The 16280-nt window shown below is 33.9% G+C and overlaps 1 protein-coding gene across 1 annotated transcript in view; it reads right to left on the bottom strand.

The window, feature by feature from the left end:
* BAZ2B (bromodomain adjacent to zinc finger domain 2B) overlaps nt 1–16280 on the bottom strand; it is a 186122-nt gene that overhangs the window by 67258 nt on the left and 102584 nt on the right. The window contains 4 exon segments of the mRNA XM_019457313.2: nt 802–867; nt 5620–5681; nt 5796–5888; nt 11091–11301. Of these exon segments, the coding sequence (XP_019312858.2) occupies nt 802–867; nt 5620–5681; nt 5796–5888; nt 11091–11301 (432 nt within the window).

The following is a 16280-nucleotide window of genomic DNA, read 5'->3' as shown; positions in this document are numbered from 1 at the left end:
AGCAATAGTTTTCTGAATAGCTGAGAGGTTATAATAATTTTAAACATTAAAAGTTTATTTTTACAATTATGGATGAAAATAATTTTGAGACCTATGCCTGTTTAGACATAGTACCACTAAACATAATTTAGCTTTTTCTTGATGACTCAGGACAATTGTTCTGAACATCAGTTATTATACTACACAGTTCAATAGAGTAATGTATTTTGGCCACTAAGGTGTTGAAAATTGCTTGCTATTCAACTAAAAATTACATGCTGTTGCTAGGTTTTTGAATTCCTATATATGCGGGTTGGAGTTTTGCTGCATTTTTCCCTTGCTGTCTTTTGGCTATTACTTCTGCTGTTGACAACATATGTCTTTAGCCCTATTCCAGTAGCTTCAGGGGAAGGATATATTAGAAACCAGAAAATCAAGCTAGTTAAACTGTTTCTACATTTAAAATTTACTTTTACTTTTGTAATGTTTTATTTCTAAATTAAAAATAAATATCTAACTATATGTCCTAATGAGTTTTCTAAAAGTAAAGAATATGAATTTTAGCACATGAACTTTATGACAACTATATTGTCTGCTCAGAGGTTTCCTCTTTATTTTGTCTTATTTTCTGGGTTTTTATTAGACTAATTAGGATTAGATTAGCTTGCTACTTAAATAAGGTTCAGATAAGATCTTACTCTGCGTTACTTTTAAAGAGAATTTCTGATGAATGTATTAATTTGTATGAGTGAGAGACTATGTGGGTAAAATTTTTATTTTTGCAAACTTTAAGATATATTATATCAAATTTAAGAGCTCTACCTCTAGAATTTGCTGGGCTCGAAGTTCTTTTTCCATTCTGATTTGTTGTATTCTTTTAATTTTTTCCTGTAGAAAAAGTTATGATAATTTAAGACAATAAATATGTAGATGAACACATTTAAGCGGAATGAAATTAATTTAAGGTAAGTACACATTTACCAAAGGTTGCCCATGCTGGATCTAAAACTTAATGATTTAAGCGGAATGAAATTAATTTAAGGTAAGTACACATTTACCAAAGGTTGCCCATGCTGGATCTAAAACTTAATGATTTAGCTTAGCATCATATATATACATATATATATATATATATTCATGTCTTACTTAATAGGATTTTACAAAATTTCTCAAAACAATTTATAAAATACAAATTCTAACTAAGTATATAGAAGCCAGGTAAACCAAGGTAATTAAACTCATTTAGCCTGTTTGCAAGCATAAGTAATACCTACTTTGAAATAAATATAGGTCAGAATGATCAGAAAAAATAATACATCAGGAATCAGAAAACTTAAAGCTAGTTCTGAGTTACTGTCATTCATTACATGATCTTGAACATATAACTACTCTTGTATAAAACAGGGAGAAGTGCTTACCCTTTACTCACTATGTCATGACAAAATTACGATTCTTAAAAAAGTGTATAGTGTTATACAATTGTAATAGATTAACAACTTTTTCCATACCATAATTTCTTATTTCACATAGTGAATAACATAACATCACATTACAATAAGCTAAATTCAGCAGTAATCTAACATTATTTTAAAATGGGTCAACTACAATTTAACATTGTAAGGAATAATTCACACAACATACTAGGTATTCACATTGTCTAAATTTAATGTTCTAGTTATTGTTTTAGAATTCAATGATCATGTAAATTTTGATAAGAATTTTATAGCTGATTTAAAAATGATGCCATATGCTATAAGCACATTGTTAACAATTTCATGTTCATAAATCCCTTTGAAATTCCCAAATTGGCACTGATAAGAATACGTAGTTTTAAAAAACCCAAAAAAACCCAAAAAAGAACCCCCACCAACCCCAACTGTACTGCTTGCAAATTGCACTGTTCCTAGGATTTCTAGAACCAACCCATTTTACACTGCTTTCTATTACAATACCTACTCCTATCTCCGGATGCTAGTGTATCTTTTGAAGCTATGCTTTAACATGTTGTTTTTTTATTAAATTTCTTTTCTTTTTTAAAAAATTTTATTTAATTTATTTTTTTAACTTATGTCCAAGTTAGCATAGTGCAACAATGATTTCAGGAGTAGATTCCTTAATGCACCTTACCCATTTAGCCCATCCCCCCTCCCACAACCCCTCCAGTAACCCTCAGTTTGTTCTCCATATTTATGAGTCTCTTCTGTTTTGTCCCCTTCCCTGTTTTTATATTATTTTTGTTACCCTTCCCTTATGTTCACCTGTTTTGTCTCTTAAACCCCTCATATGAGTGAAGTCATATGATTTTTGTCTTTCTCTAATTTCGCTTAGCATAATACCCTCTAGTTCCATCCACATAGTTGTGAATGGCTGCTTTAACATGTTTTTAAACTTACTGCTGTTTTTCCTCATACTAATGTTATTGATTCCCTGCAGGGCTCTCTACTGCAGGAAAAGGAGATTTCTGAAATTACTGTTCTGATTTTAGAAGACTGATCACATTCCATAATTTTGTTTTTGGTGATCCTACTTGGTATTGAATATTAATTATAGCTTGCCAAACATAAAAACCCAAGAGTATCTTTTATTTCATTCCAGTCTTAGAGAAGGCTGTACTTGATCCACACTTGATATATTTATTTAGTTTAGAACTTGAGACCCAAGTAAAGCACACTTGTGATTTAATTTTCGTGCTCTTGTTAATCATAAGGTTATAAAATGGTATATTCTCAAGTCAGCAAAAGTGATTTATTATTTTCTTAGGCACAGAGATAGGTATGGAATTTTGGGCTTAAGTTCAACTCAGAGCTTTATCTTAGCTGTCCAAGTGATTCATATATATGTACATATATTTGGTAGTGCTGTCATTAGCATTAGCAGAGATAAACCTTGTTTATAAATTATTATAAGTTCACCTTATAATATTGAGTACCCAATCACTGAACTGGGCACTTTACTTAAAATATCTTAATGATCATTGAAAAAAAAAAACACATGGGGAGCCTGGGTGGCTCAGTCGGTTGAGCGTCCGACTTTGGCTCAGGTCATGATCTTGTGGTCCGTGAGTTTGAGCCCCGCGTCAGGCTCTGTGCTGACAGCTCAGAGCCTGGAGCCTGTTTTGGATTCTGTGTCTCCCTCTCTCTGACCCTCCCCCATTCATGCTCTGTCTCTCTGTCTCAAAAATGAATAAACGTTAAAAAAAAATTTAAAAAACCCACAAAAACAAACAAACAAAAAACAACGGGGCGCCTGGGTGACTTGGTCAGTTAAGCATCTGACTTCTGCTCAGGTCATGATCTCACGGTTCATGGGTTCGAGCCCCACATTGGGCTCTGGGCTGACAACTCAGAGTCTGGATCCTGATTCAAATTCTTTGTCACCCTCTCTCTCCCTCTCCCCTGCTCACTCTCTCTCTCTCTGTCTTTCAAAAATAAATAAATGTAAAAATATTTAAAAAAAACAAAAACAAAAACACAGGAGTTGAGGTTATCTTTTTTTTTTTTTTTTTAACCTAAGAGAAAATTGAAATTGCTGGAGGGTAAATATTTTGCCTAACATCAAATACTAAATATAGAGACCTGGTTAGATTCCAATGCTTTTGCTCCTTCTGCTTCATAATAATGCTTCTGCAAGTCTCTTGAAAATTGCTTTGAGGACTATATGCTGATATATAGGGGCCTACTAGGTGGAATAAAGAATCCAGACGATAAGAAGCATGTGATACCATTTAATCCTAGATCTAATGCTGACTTTAAAATAGGCATTGTGGGGGCGCCTGGGTGGCGCAGTCGGTTGAGCGTCCGACTTCAGCCAGGTCACGATCTCACGGTCCGTGAGTTCGAGCCCCGCGTCAGGCTCTGGGCTGATGGCTCGGAGCCTGGAGCCTGTTTCCGATTCTGTGTCTCCCTCTCTCTCTGCCCCTCCCCCGTTCATGCTCTGTCTCTCTCTGTCCCCAAAATAAATAAAAAAACATTGAAAAAAAAAAATAAAATAAAATAGGCATTGTGACTATGTGAGTAAACCCATGCTAGACTTTGATTCACCCTATTGGCAACAACGAATAAGTCAAGTGGTATTAAAAGACTAGCCTCAGACAAATATCTTGATGAATATCTAAGATTAGTTCATTTGTATTCATGTTGCTGGAACCTTGGGACCCCAATGCTTTTTTGATGAGCAGCAAAAACTATGTAGGCTTAAGGTGTAGCCACTTTAAGAGCTTAGGAACACAAAACTGAACTTCAGAGGCTGATGAAATCTGGTGCGTCTCTAGGCATTAGGAAGTAGGATAAGCTGTAAAAAATTAGTATTTCACTTAAAATAAAATATAGACTATTTTTACATATACATGGAATATACAATAAATATTTATGTTATTTTGATAAATATATATATATATATATATATATATATATATATATATATATATATATATATACATACAGTGCCTTTAGCAGTCACAATCAACAAACTAAGGAATGAATCTGAGTTTACAATTGACCACATTAAATTACAGTGAGGAGTATACCATATAGTCTGGTGTTTGATATCTGTCTCTTAAAAAGTGAACATCTGTTTGTGCCAGGCATTGTGGTATATACGCTACATTCCAAGATCTCGTTTAATCATTAGATAATGAGGTTATTTCCTTTTACCATGGAGGAAATAGAGACAAAGAGGATAATTCATCTAAGATGACAAAAATATTAAGCAGCAGAGCCCATATTCAACTCTTGGCTGCCTGACTACAGACTAAGTTCTGACTCCCCATTCCACATCAACTCTCTCTAATCCCACATCACATCCAACCCAAGCCATTTATTTAGCAGCTATTTATATAATAACACAATTTACTTCGTTTCATACTCAGAAAAAACTACTTGCTGTTCAAAATATTAAATGAATAGTAGTTCCCTCATTTCCTTTCTGCTTTAATGATTATACGAATACATGGAGATGGGAGAGTAGCTCACACCCTCACATCTTAAATGCTCAATATCTTGTCATGCCATTGCATGAATTCTTAATTCACTTATAAAAATTTAAAAATCATTTCACCTACCTGTACTTAATTTTGAAAACTACATAGGGGAGAGAGATTATAGATAGAAGATAGAATGTTGGATATGTTGAAATAGTGCATTCTTGGTTTTATTTTTTTTGTGTTTTTTTTTTTTTTGCACTAAGAATATTTAAGCATTCAGAAGCAGTGGACACAAACCTTATTCTATAAACTTGAATTTAACTTTCTATGTATATTTTATGTATTTCAGAAGAAGAAGCTTCTCTTACTAAAATCTAAACATTTAAGCAATAGCCTTCATTTATTGATAATTAATTTTAAAAGTTTGAAAGCTGTTCAGATGTCAACCTATATTCAAAGTCTATCAGGATATTAAAAATACTTATACAAATCTACTATTTGGTAAGCTTTAAAAACTTGGAAGTATGAGACTTGGTTCAAAAATGAGGTGAATTTTAATTAATGCAAGATGACAACTTTCTAAGTAAGATCCATAATATTAATGTGAAATGTGGTTATTTCAGAAATCAAGATGAAAATAATGTACATATCTACATATGCCAATAAAGCCTCAATATAACACTTGTGCTTTAAAAATCAGTTCTAATGCATAAACGTACCTGTTGTTTCATAATCTTTATTTGTTCTTTTTGCTTTCTCTTCTCCTCAGCAGCCATTATTGCTGTGGTAAAAACCGAAGCACAGATATCATCAACAAGGAAACAAAGAGGAGAAACTTCTTATGAATTCCCCAACACTCACTCTTGATGTTTATGTTTTCATTTAAATCACCTACCTTGTTGTTTTTTAGCTTCTTTGGCAACCCGAGCCTGTTCCTGCTTTTGAAGTTTTCTCAAAAGCTTTATTTGCGCTGCTTGTCTGGCTATTTCTGAAAAACACAACATTTCAAAAAATATTATTAACAACTTGACATAACTGTTAACCTAGAAACAATGACTGTGTGAAACTGGTATCGTCATGAAGGACATAATTTTTAAGAAAATCGCCTAAGGTTAGATACCAACTGAGAGAATGGTGTGGCAGCAAATTTCATGTTTATTTCCCCTAGAAACTGCTAAATTATTTCACCAAAGAAGATCCCACACACAGAACTACACAAAAATGATACTTCTTTTAATTCTCTTCACAAAGGGTAATCTGAGCACATCGGTTTTTGGGTTTGTTTTTTTTTTCACATTTTGTGTAATCCCCACTTTGTAGGAAAGTAGTAGCTAGTATGCAAAAATAGTGCTTTAGCTTTGGTCTTAAAAATAACAAAATACATGAAAAGGAAAAAGGACTCAAAATAGAACAAATGCAAAGCCTCCAAAACTCAGTATCACAATCAGCTATATAAATGGTAGTTTCTGAATCCAGTGACATTTTCATTTATGAAGAAGAGGGTCTAAATCTCCTAAATAAAGAGTACAGAATGTCAAGGAGTTTTATTTATTTTTTTATTTTTAAATTTTTTTTTAATGTTTATTTATTTTTGAGACAGAGAGAGACAGAGCATGAACGGGGGAGGGTCAGAGAGAGGGAGACACAGAATCTGAAACAGGCTCCAGGCTCTGAGCTGTCAGCACAGAGCCCGACGCGGGGCTCGAACTCACGGACCGCGAGATCATGACCTGAGCCGAAGTTGGCCGCTCAACCGACTGAGCCACCCAGGGGCCCCTGTCAAGGAGTTTTAAAGACAACTTAGTTCTCATAATTTTTAAGGACAAATGCATGAAACTGGGATAGACTGACATCTATAGTCAGTCTATATAGTGGAGTGGCCCCAACTATTCATTCTTCTTTCTTCCAAGTCATCTGCAATGTGACTTTGCAGTTCCTCTCATCAAGAGGTGACATACATTTATCTTCTTGTCCCTTGATTCTGAGTTCAGACATGTGATCTTCACTAGCTAATAGGATGTTAGCAGTTGTGATACACATAGAAGGTTGAAAATATACTTGTACTATTTCTATTTCTTCGCTTGTGCCTTGCTTGCCCTTTACTATAAAGACATGATTGGGCGAGGCTGCTGAAGGTTGGGACACATGGAGTCAGAGGACTTCATGTGTGTGAAAACACCCAGCCAAGATCAGCAGAGCTGCCTAACTTACCTCCAGCTGCTTTGATCTGCGCAACAATTAATGCTTAGTGTTATAAATCACTGAAATTGTGTGGTTGGTTGTTTTCCAACATTACTATGGCAACAGGTAACTGACATGGAAAGCATGTCATGCTTTCTTCTGCTGGTAAACCTGGTCAGCATATTTTTAACTATAAAAGTGCTGTATGGGGCACCTGGGTGGCTCAGTCGGTTGAGCGTCCAACTTGGGCTCAGGTCATGATCTCGCAGTTCGTAAGTTCGGGCCCCGCGTCAGGCTCTGTGCTGACAGCTCAGAGCCTGGAGCCTGTTTCAGATTTTGTGTCTCCCTCTCTCTCTCTGACCCTTCCCCGTTCATGCTCTGTCTCTCTCTGTCTCAAAAATAAATAAACATTAAAAATAAATAAATAAATAAATAAATAATAAAGTGCTGTATCATAGTATCACTCATAAAATACCACCTTACATTAGACATTATTTTAAACTTTGTAGCAGATAAGTTTTAAGAAATCTATATATTATATTGAATAATGAATATTAATTACTTGAGTTCTACTAATTTTTTCCACCATTTATTGAACTGCTGTATTAAATTTACATAAACTTATTTAATCTTCATAACAATATTATGAGATAGGCAACATTATGCCCAGTTTACAAAAGAAATAACTAAGGCTCACAAAGGTTAAATAACAAAGCCAACATACAAACCCAAGTCTTTCTGACTTCACAGTCTATATGATCCTAGTTCTAAAAACCTTTAAGAAAAGTTGAGTGCCTTGAGATTTTAGGTAAGAACTTAACCCTCTGTCCTGTAACAGCAGAAGTGACATTGGTTACTATGGTTGATTTTCTATTAATAAGACTTTAACACAGGGGAGGGGATGTAAAGGGTCTAACTTTATCTAGTAAACTGGAAGGGTTAATGGAAGATGATGCTAAAATATATCTCCAATCCTCCAATAACTCATAAATAACTTTTGAAATATTAATTTGAAAAAGATCTTTTATGGATTAAGAAATTACCTATCCATTTAAAGATAAAAGTTTACTTTTGAAATAGTTTATTTTCACACAGAATTAGGAATATTTTAGATACACCACATTTCTTTGGTTCTAAGATGCAATTTTTAAACACACTCTAAAATCAGAATATGTGTGACAATTGGCAGTACTTTGCTTTTGTAGTGGTACATCTTGAAATAATGGTACATTGCAATGACTATGGCATCTCAGATTCTATGACATATGAAAGGGAGAGGTACTATTTCATATCTTAGAAAATTTAAAGTATTAATAGTTTTGGCAGGTTTATTTATTAGGTCAATAGTCCTTTTCATATCAAAACTGCCAGATTCTTATCTTTATTTTCTAGAGAAATTAGAGAACTCTCATGTCATAATGCTTGGGTGTACATTCAAAATTTGCATTTACTTTGCTGTTCTGAACTTTACTTCAAATTAAGTCCAGTATTTCAGTTTAGGTGAGGCCTAGTAGGATAATATGACAGAAACTTCTAGAATACCTTCAAATAACTCCCTCAACCTGTTAATGTAGAAGCCTTTCAGAAATAAAAGGAGTGATAAAGTGATTCATTCCTTTCTTCCCAAGAAAAAAATATGCATATTTTACCATATATGCTGGTAAATATTAATAATTTACTTTTAAATATTTAACATTTATATACATGTTGAGGAAAAAACATATACATCATCTTGTGAAAGGTAACAGAATTTGCAAAATGCAACATAATACAACAAGGGAGACTTATGTAACAGAATACAAACCAATTTGAAATCTCAAGGGAGAAAAAAAAATTTGGGTAAAAGTTAAATAATTTCCTTTTATTTTCTTAAAATAAAATTTAGTTAATTTTCCATATATAAAGCTGCCATTTTAGATACTAAGTATTAATAGTATTTGCAGTAGATATTCAAGACATGCATGAAGAGCCCATGCTTTGGGTATCCGTTAATTTCAAGCTTTCTTATTTTATGCAAATAATGCACACTCATCACTTATACATTCATCAGAAGAGTCAGTGGTTTATTGACAATGTTAATTTTAAAAACCCATCATTTATAGCTGTATCTCTTAATATATTAACTTTTTATCAACCTTCACTAATAACTATTTAGGGGAGATAAAAATCATAACAGAAACCAAATAAAATAACATAAAAAATTTTCACTCTTGGGGCTCCTGACTGGCTCAGTCAGAATAGCATGTGACTCCTGACCTTGGGGCATGAGTTTGAGGCCAACATTGGGTATAGAGATTACATACATACATACATACATACATATATACATAAACAAGCAAACCAAAAAAATTCATTAACATACAAGAGAGAAAAACTTATATGACATTAAGTTACATGCCAGATAGTTAATTTACATGCCATCAGTGGAACTATGAATCAGCGCAACCTTTTTGGAGACAATATTTGCCTGCTAGCTTCCAAAACTGAAAATGCACATACCCTTTGATTCAAAGATTCTATCTCTACAATTTTATACTATGAAATAGCCATACCTATAGAAGGATATGAATAAATGTGTAATATGTGTTTATCGCAGGACCATTTGTGGTAGCAATGATTGGGAAGCAGCTCAAATAGTCATCAAAAGAGACTGATTAACTGAAGTAATGGTAGAGCCATATGTGGCATCACTTTACTATTCAGCTAGTAAAAGCCTAAGGTTGATTTTTAAGTGCAGATATAGAAATATGTTCGAGATAAATTAGGTGGAATAAATTAAGTGGATAAATTAAGCAAGTTGAATAGGATGTACATAAGCCCATCTATTTTACAAATGAAAAGATATATATGATACAATATATTACATATGTATATGTACACATATATTGTGTCACATGACTGTGTGTATGTAGGAGTGTGAATACACATTTCTGGATGGATTTATAAAACACTGTTAATAATGATGCCGCTCATGAGTGTCTTTTATTTTAAAGTGAGTGAGAACGAGTGTCTTATTTGTAAAGCATTCTATTCTTTGAGTTTTGTTGTGGGTGTTTATTTTATAATAAAAACAAAACAGCTCCAAAGAAGTCAATATTATGATAGTGTTTACAATAAAGAGAAATAAGTCAAGCTTTTCTTCCGGAAAAAAAAAACCATGCAAAGAAGTAAAATCCTGTTAGTCTTTCAAGTCAATTTTTATTATTAAGCATTTATTTTATATTGATTTATATGTTTTTATATATGCTTGTGAATATAAGACACCAATACATCTCTTTTGATGTATATTCAGATAGCCTTAAGAGGCTTCACATTTGTACCTAGTTACTCAAACTCATATAGAACTCTTTTATTTTAGTCAGCTTTCTGTGTCAGACATAGCATGGTAACTTCATGTTGATAATTTATGTGTAGCTTTCAGTTACAATACATTTGAGGTTATTATGAGCACTTTGTGCTTGAAAAGTAACACTTTCTGGTGATCTTAAAATAAATTATGATTTAAATCTATCAGTTGGCCATTTTGAAAATATATGTGATATATCCAGACTACAAAGAACCCAAACTAAAAAGACTGGGGTTACTTACCAGTAATTGGAGTTCTCTGACTGAAAATTTACTCCACAGATCCACATATTTTGGAGTTATTCCCTTGTACCACCTCAAGGAATCGGGAGCTGTTAAAATGAGAATTTCCAGAAGGTTGGCACCACCTTAAGGCATGTGCCAAGTGCTGGGTGATTCCCTTTCTGTGCAAGCCTTGAAAGCTTATCCCCCACCTTTGTAATTCTAAACACACAAGATCTGATGTGTTTATGAGTATGGCTCTTGAAAGGAGCTTACCTAATCAAAGAACTCCAGTTACCAGTGAGATTCCTTATTTTCTCAGTTTTATTCTAACACAAATATCTACTTTTCAGAAAGTGAGAGCAGTATCATTCATATTCAAAAACATAAGAAATGCGGAGACATATTAGTATGATCATTACAGTGTCATTCTATCTCTTACCTTGAGCTTGCAGTTTTCTTAGCAATTTGGCATCTGTGTTGTCTAGAAACTCAGCACTTCCCACGTTTGGAGGCCGACCCTTCCGACGTCTCATCCTGGATTCCTCTCTTGCTCGCTGTCTATCTGGATTTGGTGGTCTTCCTCTACGGCCTTCCATTGCCCTGATACGGGGAATGACATCCTCTTCTTTCAAAAGACACCACTGCATTCCCTTTTAATTAACATTTTACAGAAATAATATATTAAAAGAAAAATAAACACAAGTGATCAACATGTCAGAAAATTCTATGTAAATTCAGATATTCTGAAATTTATAAAGCTAGTATAAAGCTTAGAAATTTTAATTTTTAATTAAATTTATATCTATAATTGTTCATGGCCTTTGGCATATCTTTGGTTTTCTTACTTTAATGAGTTCAACTTTAAATAGAGATCTAGATCTATAAAAATATATTTATAAACACATGTATCCATAAACCCATAAATAGAGATATACCAATCACATTTCCAAACTATAATGACCATAAAGTTGGCAGATATTTGAAAATATTAGTTGTGTGATGACACCCCTATGGATTGTTTTCATGTATTATCAGTTCAACCAAGCATGAAGCTATCCAAATAACTGAAGGAAGTTTCTCTTTATAGATATATTACAGGGATGCCTGGGTGGCTCAGTTGATTAAGTGTCCTTAAGTGTCTGACTTCAGCTCAGGTCATGATCTCATGGTCCATGGGCTCGAGCCCTAGTTGGGCTCTGTGCGACAGTTAGGAGCCTGGAGCCTGCTTCAGATTCTGTGTCTCCCTCTCTTTCTGCCCCCCCCCCCCCCAACTCCATCATGCTCTGTCTCTCAAAAATGAATAAACATTAAACAAAAAAAAGAAATATTACAGATAATAAATCAAGAAGGAATGTAAGAGTTAGAATACCAGCATTGTGTAATACCTGATGAATTCAGGGATCTAAGCATTGAACCTGAATGGTTGTCAATCACCAGAAAGAGAGACCACTAGGTAAACATCAGCCCTCTAATGGGGGTTCACTCCATCATCTATAAATTCATCTTGCCCTCTACCAAATGAATCAAACCTAAATGTGATGAGGTTTCTGGACCTAATTACTATAACTTTACAGGAAAAATAGGATAAGAAGTGTATGTTAAACTACATAGCAAAATTCAGTCTGTAGGAAATTCTACAAATTACTCAGTTTTTTTGAGAAATAAATTTTAAGGAAAAAAAACTGTAAGATTAAAGGAGACTTAAAAGATGTATCAAATACATTTTATCTAAATATTGATTCAAATATAAAACCTTCAGAAAATTGGAATAATTAAAGAACTGAAACTGTGAACAATGCCTAACATTTGATGGTATCCAGAAATCATAATTTTAAAGTGTGATAATGGTACTCTTGTAGAAAACAAGAGTCCTTATCTTCTAGAGATATATATTGAATATTTTACAGATAAAACAAGACGTGTAAGATTTGCTTCAGCAAATGGAAAAGTAGAAGCAGATGGGGACATACGTAAAACAATACTGGCTATATGATTTCTAAAGCTGATGATGGGTACATCGTATATATTACATATTTGAGATTTCCCATTATAAGTCACCAAGAGAAACACATAAACTACCATAATGCTAATGCATTATAGGAATAATCCTGCTCAGTGCATAGATACAATCTGAGTCTGGTTTTTATTATCCTCAATATGTCAATCAAAACAAATACACTGTTATATTACCTTCTTATTGTCTAAAGTAATACGTTCAGATAGAAGAATGGCACCCTTTCAAAATAGTTTTATTTCTTACTTCTTCTTTAAAAACATTTATTTTGAGAAAGAGAGAGAGAGAGAGAGAGAGAGAGAGTGTGTGTGTGTGTGTGTGTGTGTGTGTGTGTGTGTGTGTGTGGAAGGGGCAGAGGGAGAGTATGAGAGAATCTCAAGCAGGCTCTGTGTTGTCAGCACAGCCGAAGATCATGACCTGAGCTGAAATCAAGAGTTGAACACTTGACCAACTGAGCCATTCAGGTGCCCCTGTTACGTAATTTTTTAAGAGATAATTTCTCTAGGGGCGCTTGGGTGGCTCAGTCAGTTAAGCTCTGACTTTGGCTCAGGTCATGATCTCACAGTTTGTGGGTTCAGAGTTCCACATCAGGCTCTGCACTGACAGTGTGGAGCCTGCTTAGGATTCTCTCTCCCCCCTCTCTGCTCTGCCCCCACTTGCACATGCTCTCTCCCTCTCTCTCAAAATAAATAAATAAACGTAAAGAGAGAGAGATAATTCCTTTACTATGAAGGTTAAGGAAATTTTCAAAATGTGCTTTCTTCTTAAAAGAATGTTAAACTAGGAATTTAGCTTGAACCACTGTAGTCAGTTCTGCAACCAAAAACAATAAAAAGTTGTTGAGTTACTTTTTATTCCATAATTCCTAATCTGGGGCAAGAAATCTTGATTATCTCATTCAATGGGCATTAAAAATACAAATACTACTCCTGCTACCATCCTGGATGAAAGTTACATCCCACATTGCAAGCACTGTGCTTTGTTCCAGGCATTTTCAATACATTAATGTTCACAACACTTCTAATATGGTGGGTTTTATTGTTCCAACATTACAACTGAGGGAATTCACACCCAGTAAGGTTAAATAATTTCCTGAGGTACAGAGGCAACAAGGAATAGAACTGTATTTTGAACCTAGGACTATCTCACTCTAAAACCTGGGCTCTTAACCTCTACATGTAATTGATTGATGTTACAAAGATGTTTTTATATTTGATAAGTGACTGACAACAATATTCAGCTACGAAAGCATGCATGACCAAGATTGTGTCACAGAAGAATTGTGTCAAAAAACCCAAATGCATATAACCCATATTTGTATGTTAAAAATAATATCTATACTAATTATTTTCAGTAATTCTCATGTGAAAAATAATTTTAAAAAATCTTTTTTAATGTTTATTTTTTGAGAGAGAGAGAGAGAGAGACAGCAAGTGAGTGGGGAGGGGCAGAGAGAGAGGGACACATAGAATCTGAAACAGGCTCCAGGCTCTGAGCTGTCAGCACAGAGCCCGATGTGGGGCTTGAACTCACGGACCTCAAGATCATGACATGAGCCGAAGTTGGATGCTTAACCAACTGAGCCACGCAGGCACCCCTAATTTTACAAAGTAATTCTGAAGGAAGTAAAAATTTTTTCCTCAGATTTCAAATGAAGTCAATAGGAACAACAGTTCTATGAACTGCATTTTAATGCCACAAACCACTGAGAAGAAAGTCATCAAAACAGTTTTATGTTTACCAGTATGGGAAGCTTTTGATTCATTTAGATTTTCATTTTTCTGTTATGCTTTTAGGCACCAAGGCAGTATGCATCACATAAATTGAAAAATAGAGAAGTGACATTTGTGACACTTGGAGAAGAGAGAGACTAATAAAAGAGTCTGTAAAGGAATCTACATTCAGTTTTTAAACTATCTTATTAATCATAAAGTCAACTTAAGCCAAAATTTAAAGGGTTTTATCAATTTATTTTTTTATTCAGTTACAATTTTTACATAGTTATGTTTTATTCAGCTAGGAAAACATACCTACGTCAAGAAAGGAATAGATTATGTTGGTGTCCAAAATTTACCAAATATAGTGACATTTTCATTTACATTTTTGCCCTCGGCATTTATAAAGTAAATACTTGTTAAGGGAACTGCATATATTGTGCTACATATACAGTCTTCTGACTCCTGGGTTTCAGAAAACGAGAAATAGACTGTAAGGAAAACCTGAAGCTTAAAATACATCCTTAATTCATGGAGTAGTCAAAATAAGTGAGAAGGAAAAAGAAAAAGTATTTTTCTCGATGAATGTTTCTTTAGAAAAAGGAAACAGAATTTATATCACTTGATTCATATGCTATAAGCTTTTTTGTCAATAAAAAATTATGCATCAAGAGAGTTAGCGTATTATTTTTTCTTAATTTCTAAGACTAACATAGTAAATGGCTCCTGAAAATAATCTTTTTTGACTAAGACATGGATACAAAGAAAATGGATACAAAGAAAACAGATGATCAACACGATGGGGATGGTGACAGATTGCCTATTTTACATTATTCTGCTTTCAAGAGTTACTAATTTCAAACTTTAGCAGTAACACCTTCATTTCTATAAATACTACAGAGAGAAGAAAAAAGATTTATGTTTTATTTCAGAAGACTAAACAAAATAATAAGCATACTACACCATATTGTCTGCACTGCACTATAAAAGTAAAATATAAGACTGTAAGGTTTTGGGGTGCCTGGGTGGCTCAGTTGGTTCAGCATCTGACTTCGGTTCAGGTCATTATCTCACAGTTCGTGGTCAGGCTCTGTGCTGACAGCTCGGAGCCTGAAGCCTGCTTCCGATTCTGTGTCTCCCTCTCTCTCTGGCCCTCCCCTACTCATGCTCTGTCTCACTCTTTCTCTCAAAAATAAATAAACATTAAAATTTTTTTTTTAAAAAGGCTGTAAGGTTTTATAAACTTGTGTTGAGGCACCTAGTTTGTACAAGACATAACAGTCTCTAACGGTAAATGAGAATCTTCTAATGTACCGTGCTGAGTTGTAATAAATTTGAAAAAGGGTTTAGAGGTTGGGACAAGAAGTTGTCGGAATTGTCCACTTAAAAAAAATAATGATGGTCTGAATTAGGGCTTGAGAATTAGAGTTGGAAAGAAAGGTGATTACATTGGTCTTTCAGGAGGGAGGACTACCTGTATATGAAAGAGAAAAGTCTGAATGGAGACCAGAGAGGTGATTAAAGTTGGGAGGGGTCTCTAGGTAACATGGAAAAGGGAAATGATAGTGAGGTTTTTTTCATCCTGAACAAACTGAAGATACAGGATGAAAAAATACTTGAGAAAACCTGCAAATAAAATCATTACTCTCAGGTATTTTACATCTTAAAAACTAAATAGAGCTTAAAAAAAACATTTATTTTAAATGAATAATTTAAAAATGTTTTCTATATTCAGAAATTCAAAAATTATATGAAATTGAATCTACATATGATTTTGTATTTCAACGTTTCCATTATTCTTCATAAATGATACTCCAAAGTATTATTGAACATCTCATGAGCAATTTACTCGTTTTTTCCTTTACACTGAATTGTGTAATTAACTAGGATCCTACATTTT

The sequence above is a fragment of the Panthera pardus genome, unplaced genomic scaffold, assembly GCF_024362965.1.
Source record: "Panthera pardus isolate Hobbes unplaced genomic scaffold, ASM2436296v1 HiC_scaffold_10, whole genome shotgun sequence".
Lineage (NCBI taxonomy): Eukaryota > Metazoa > Chordata > Mammalia > Carnivora > Felidae > Panthera > Panthera pardus.
This window is presented reverse-complemented; position numbering and strand designations above follow the sequence as displayed.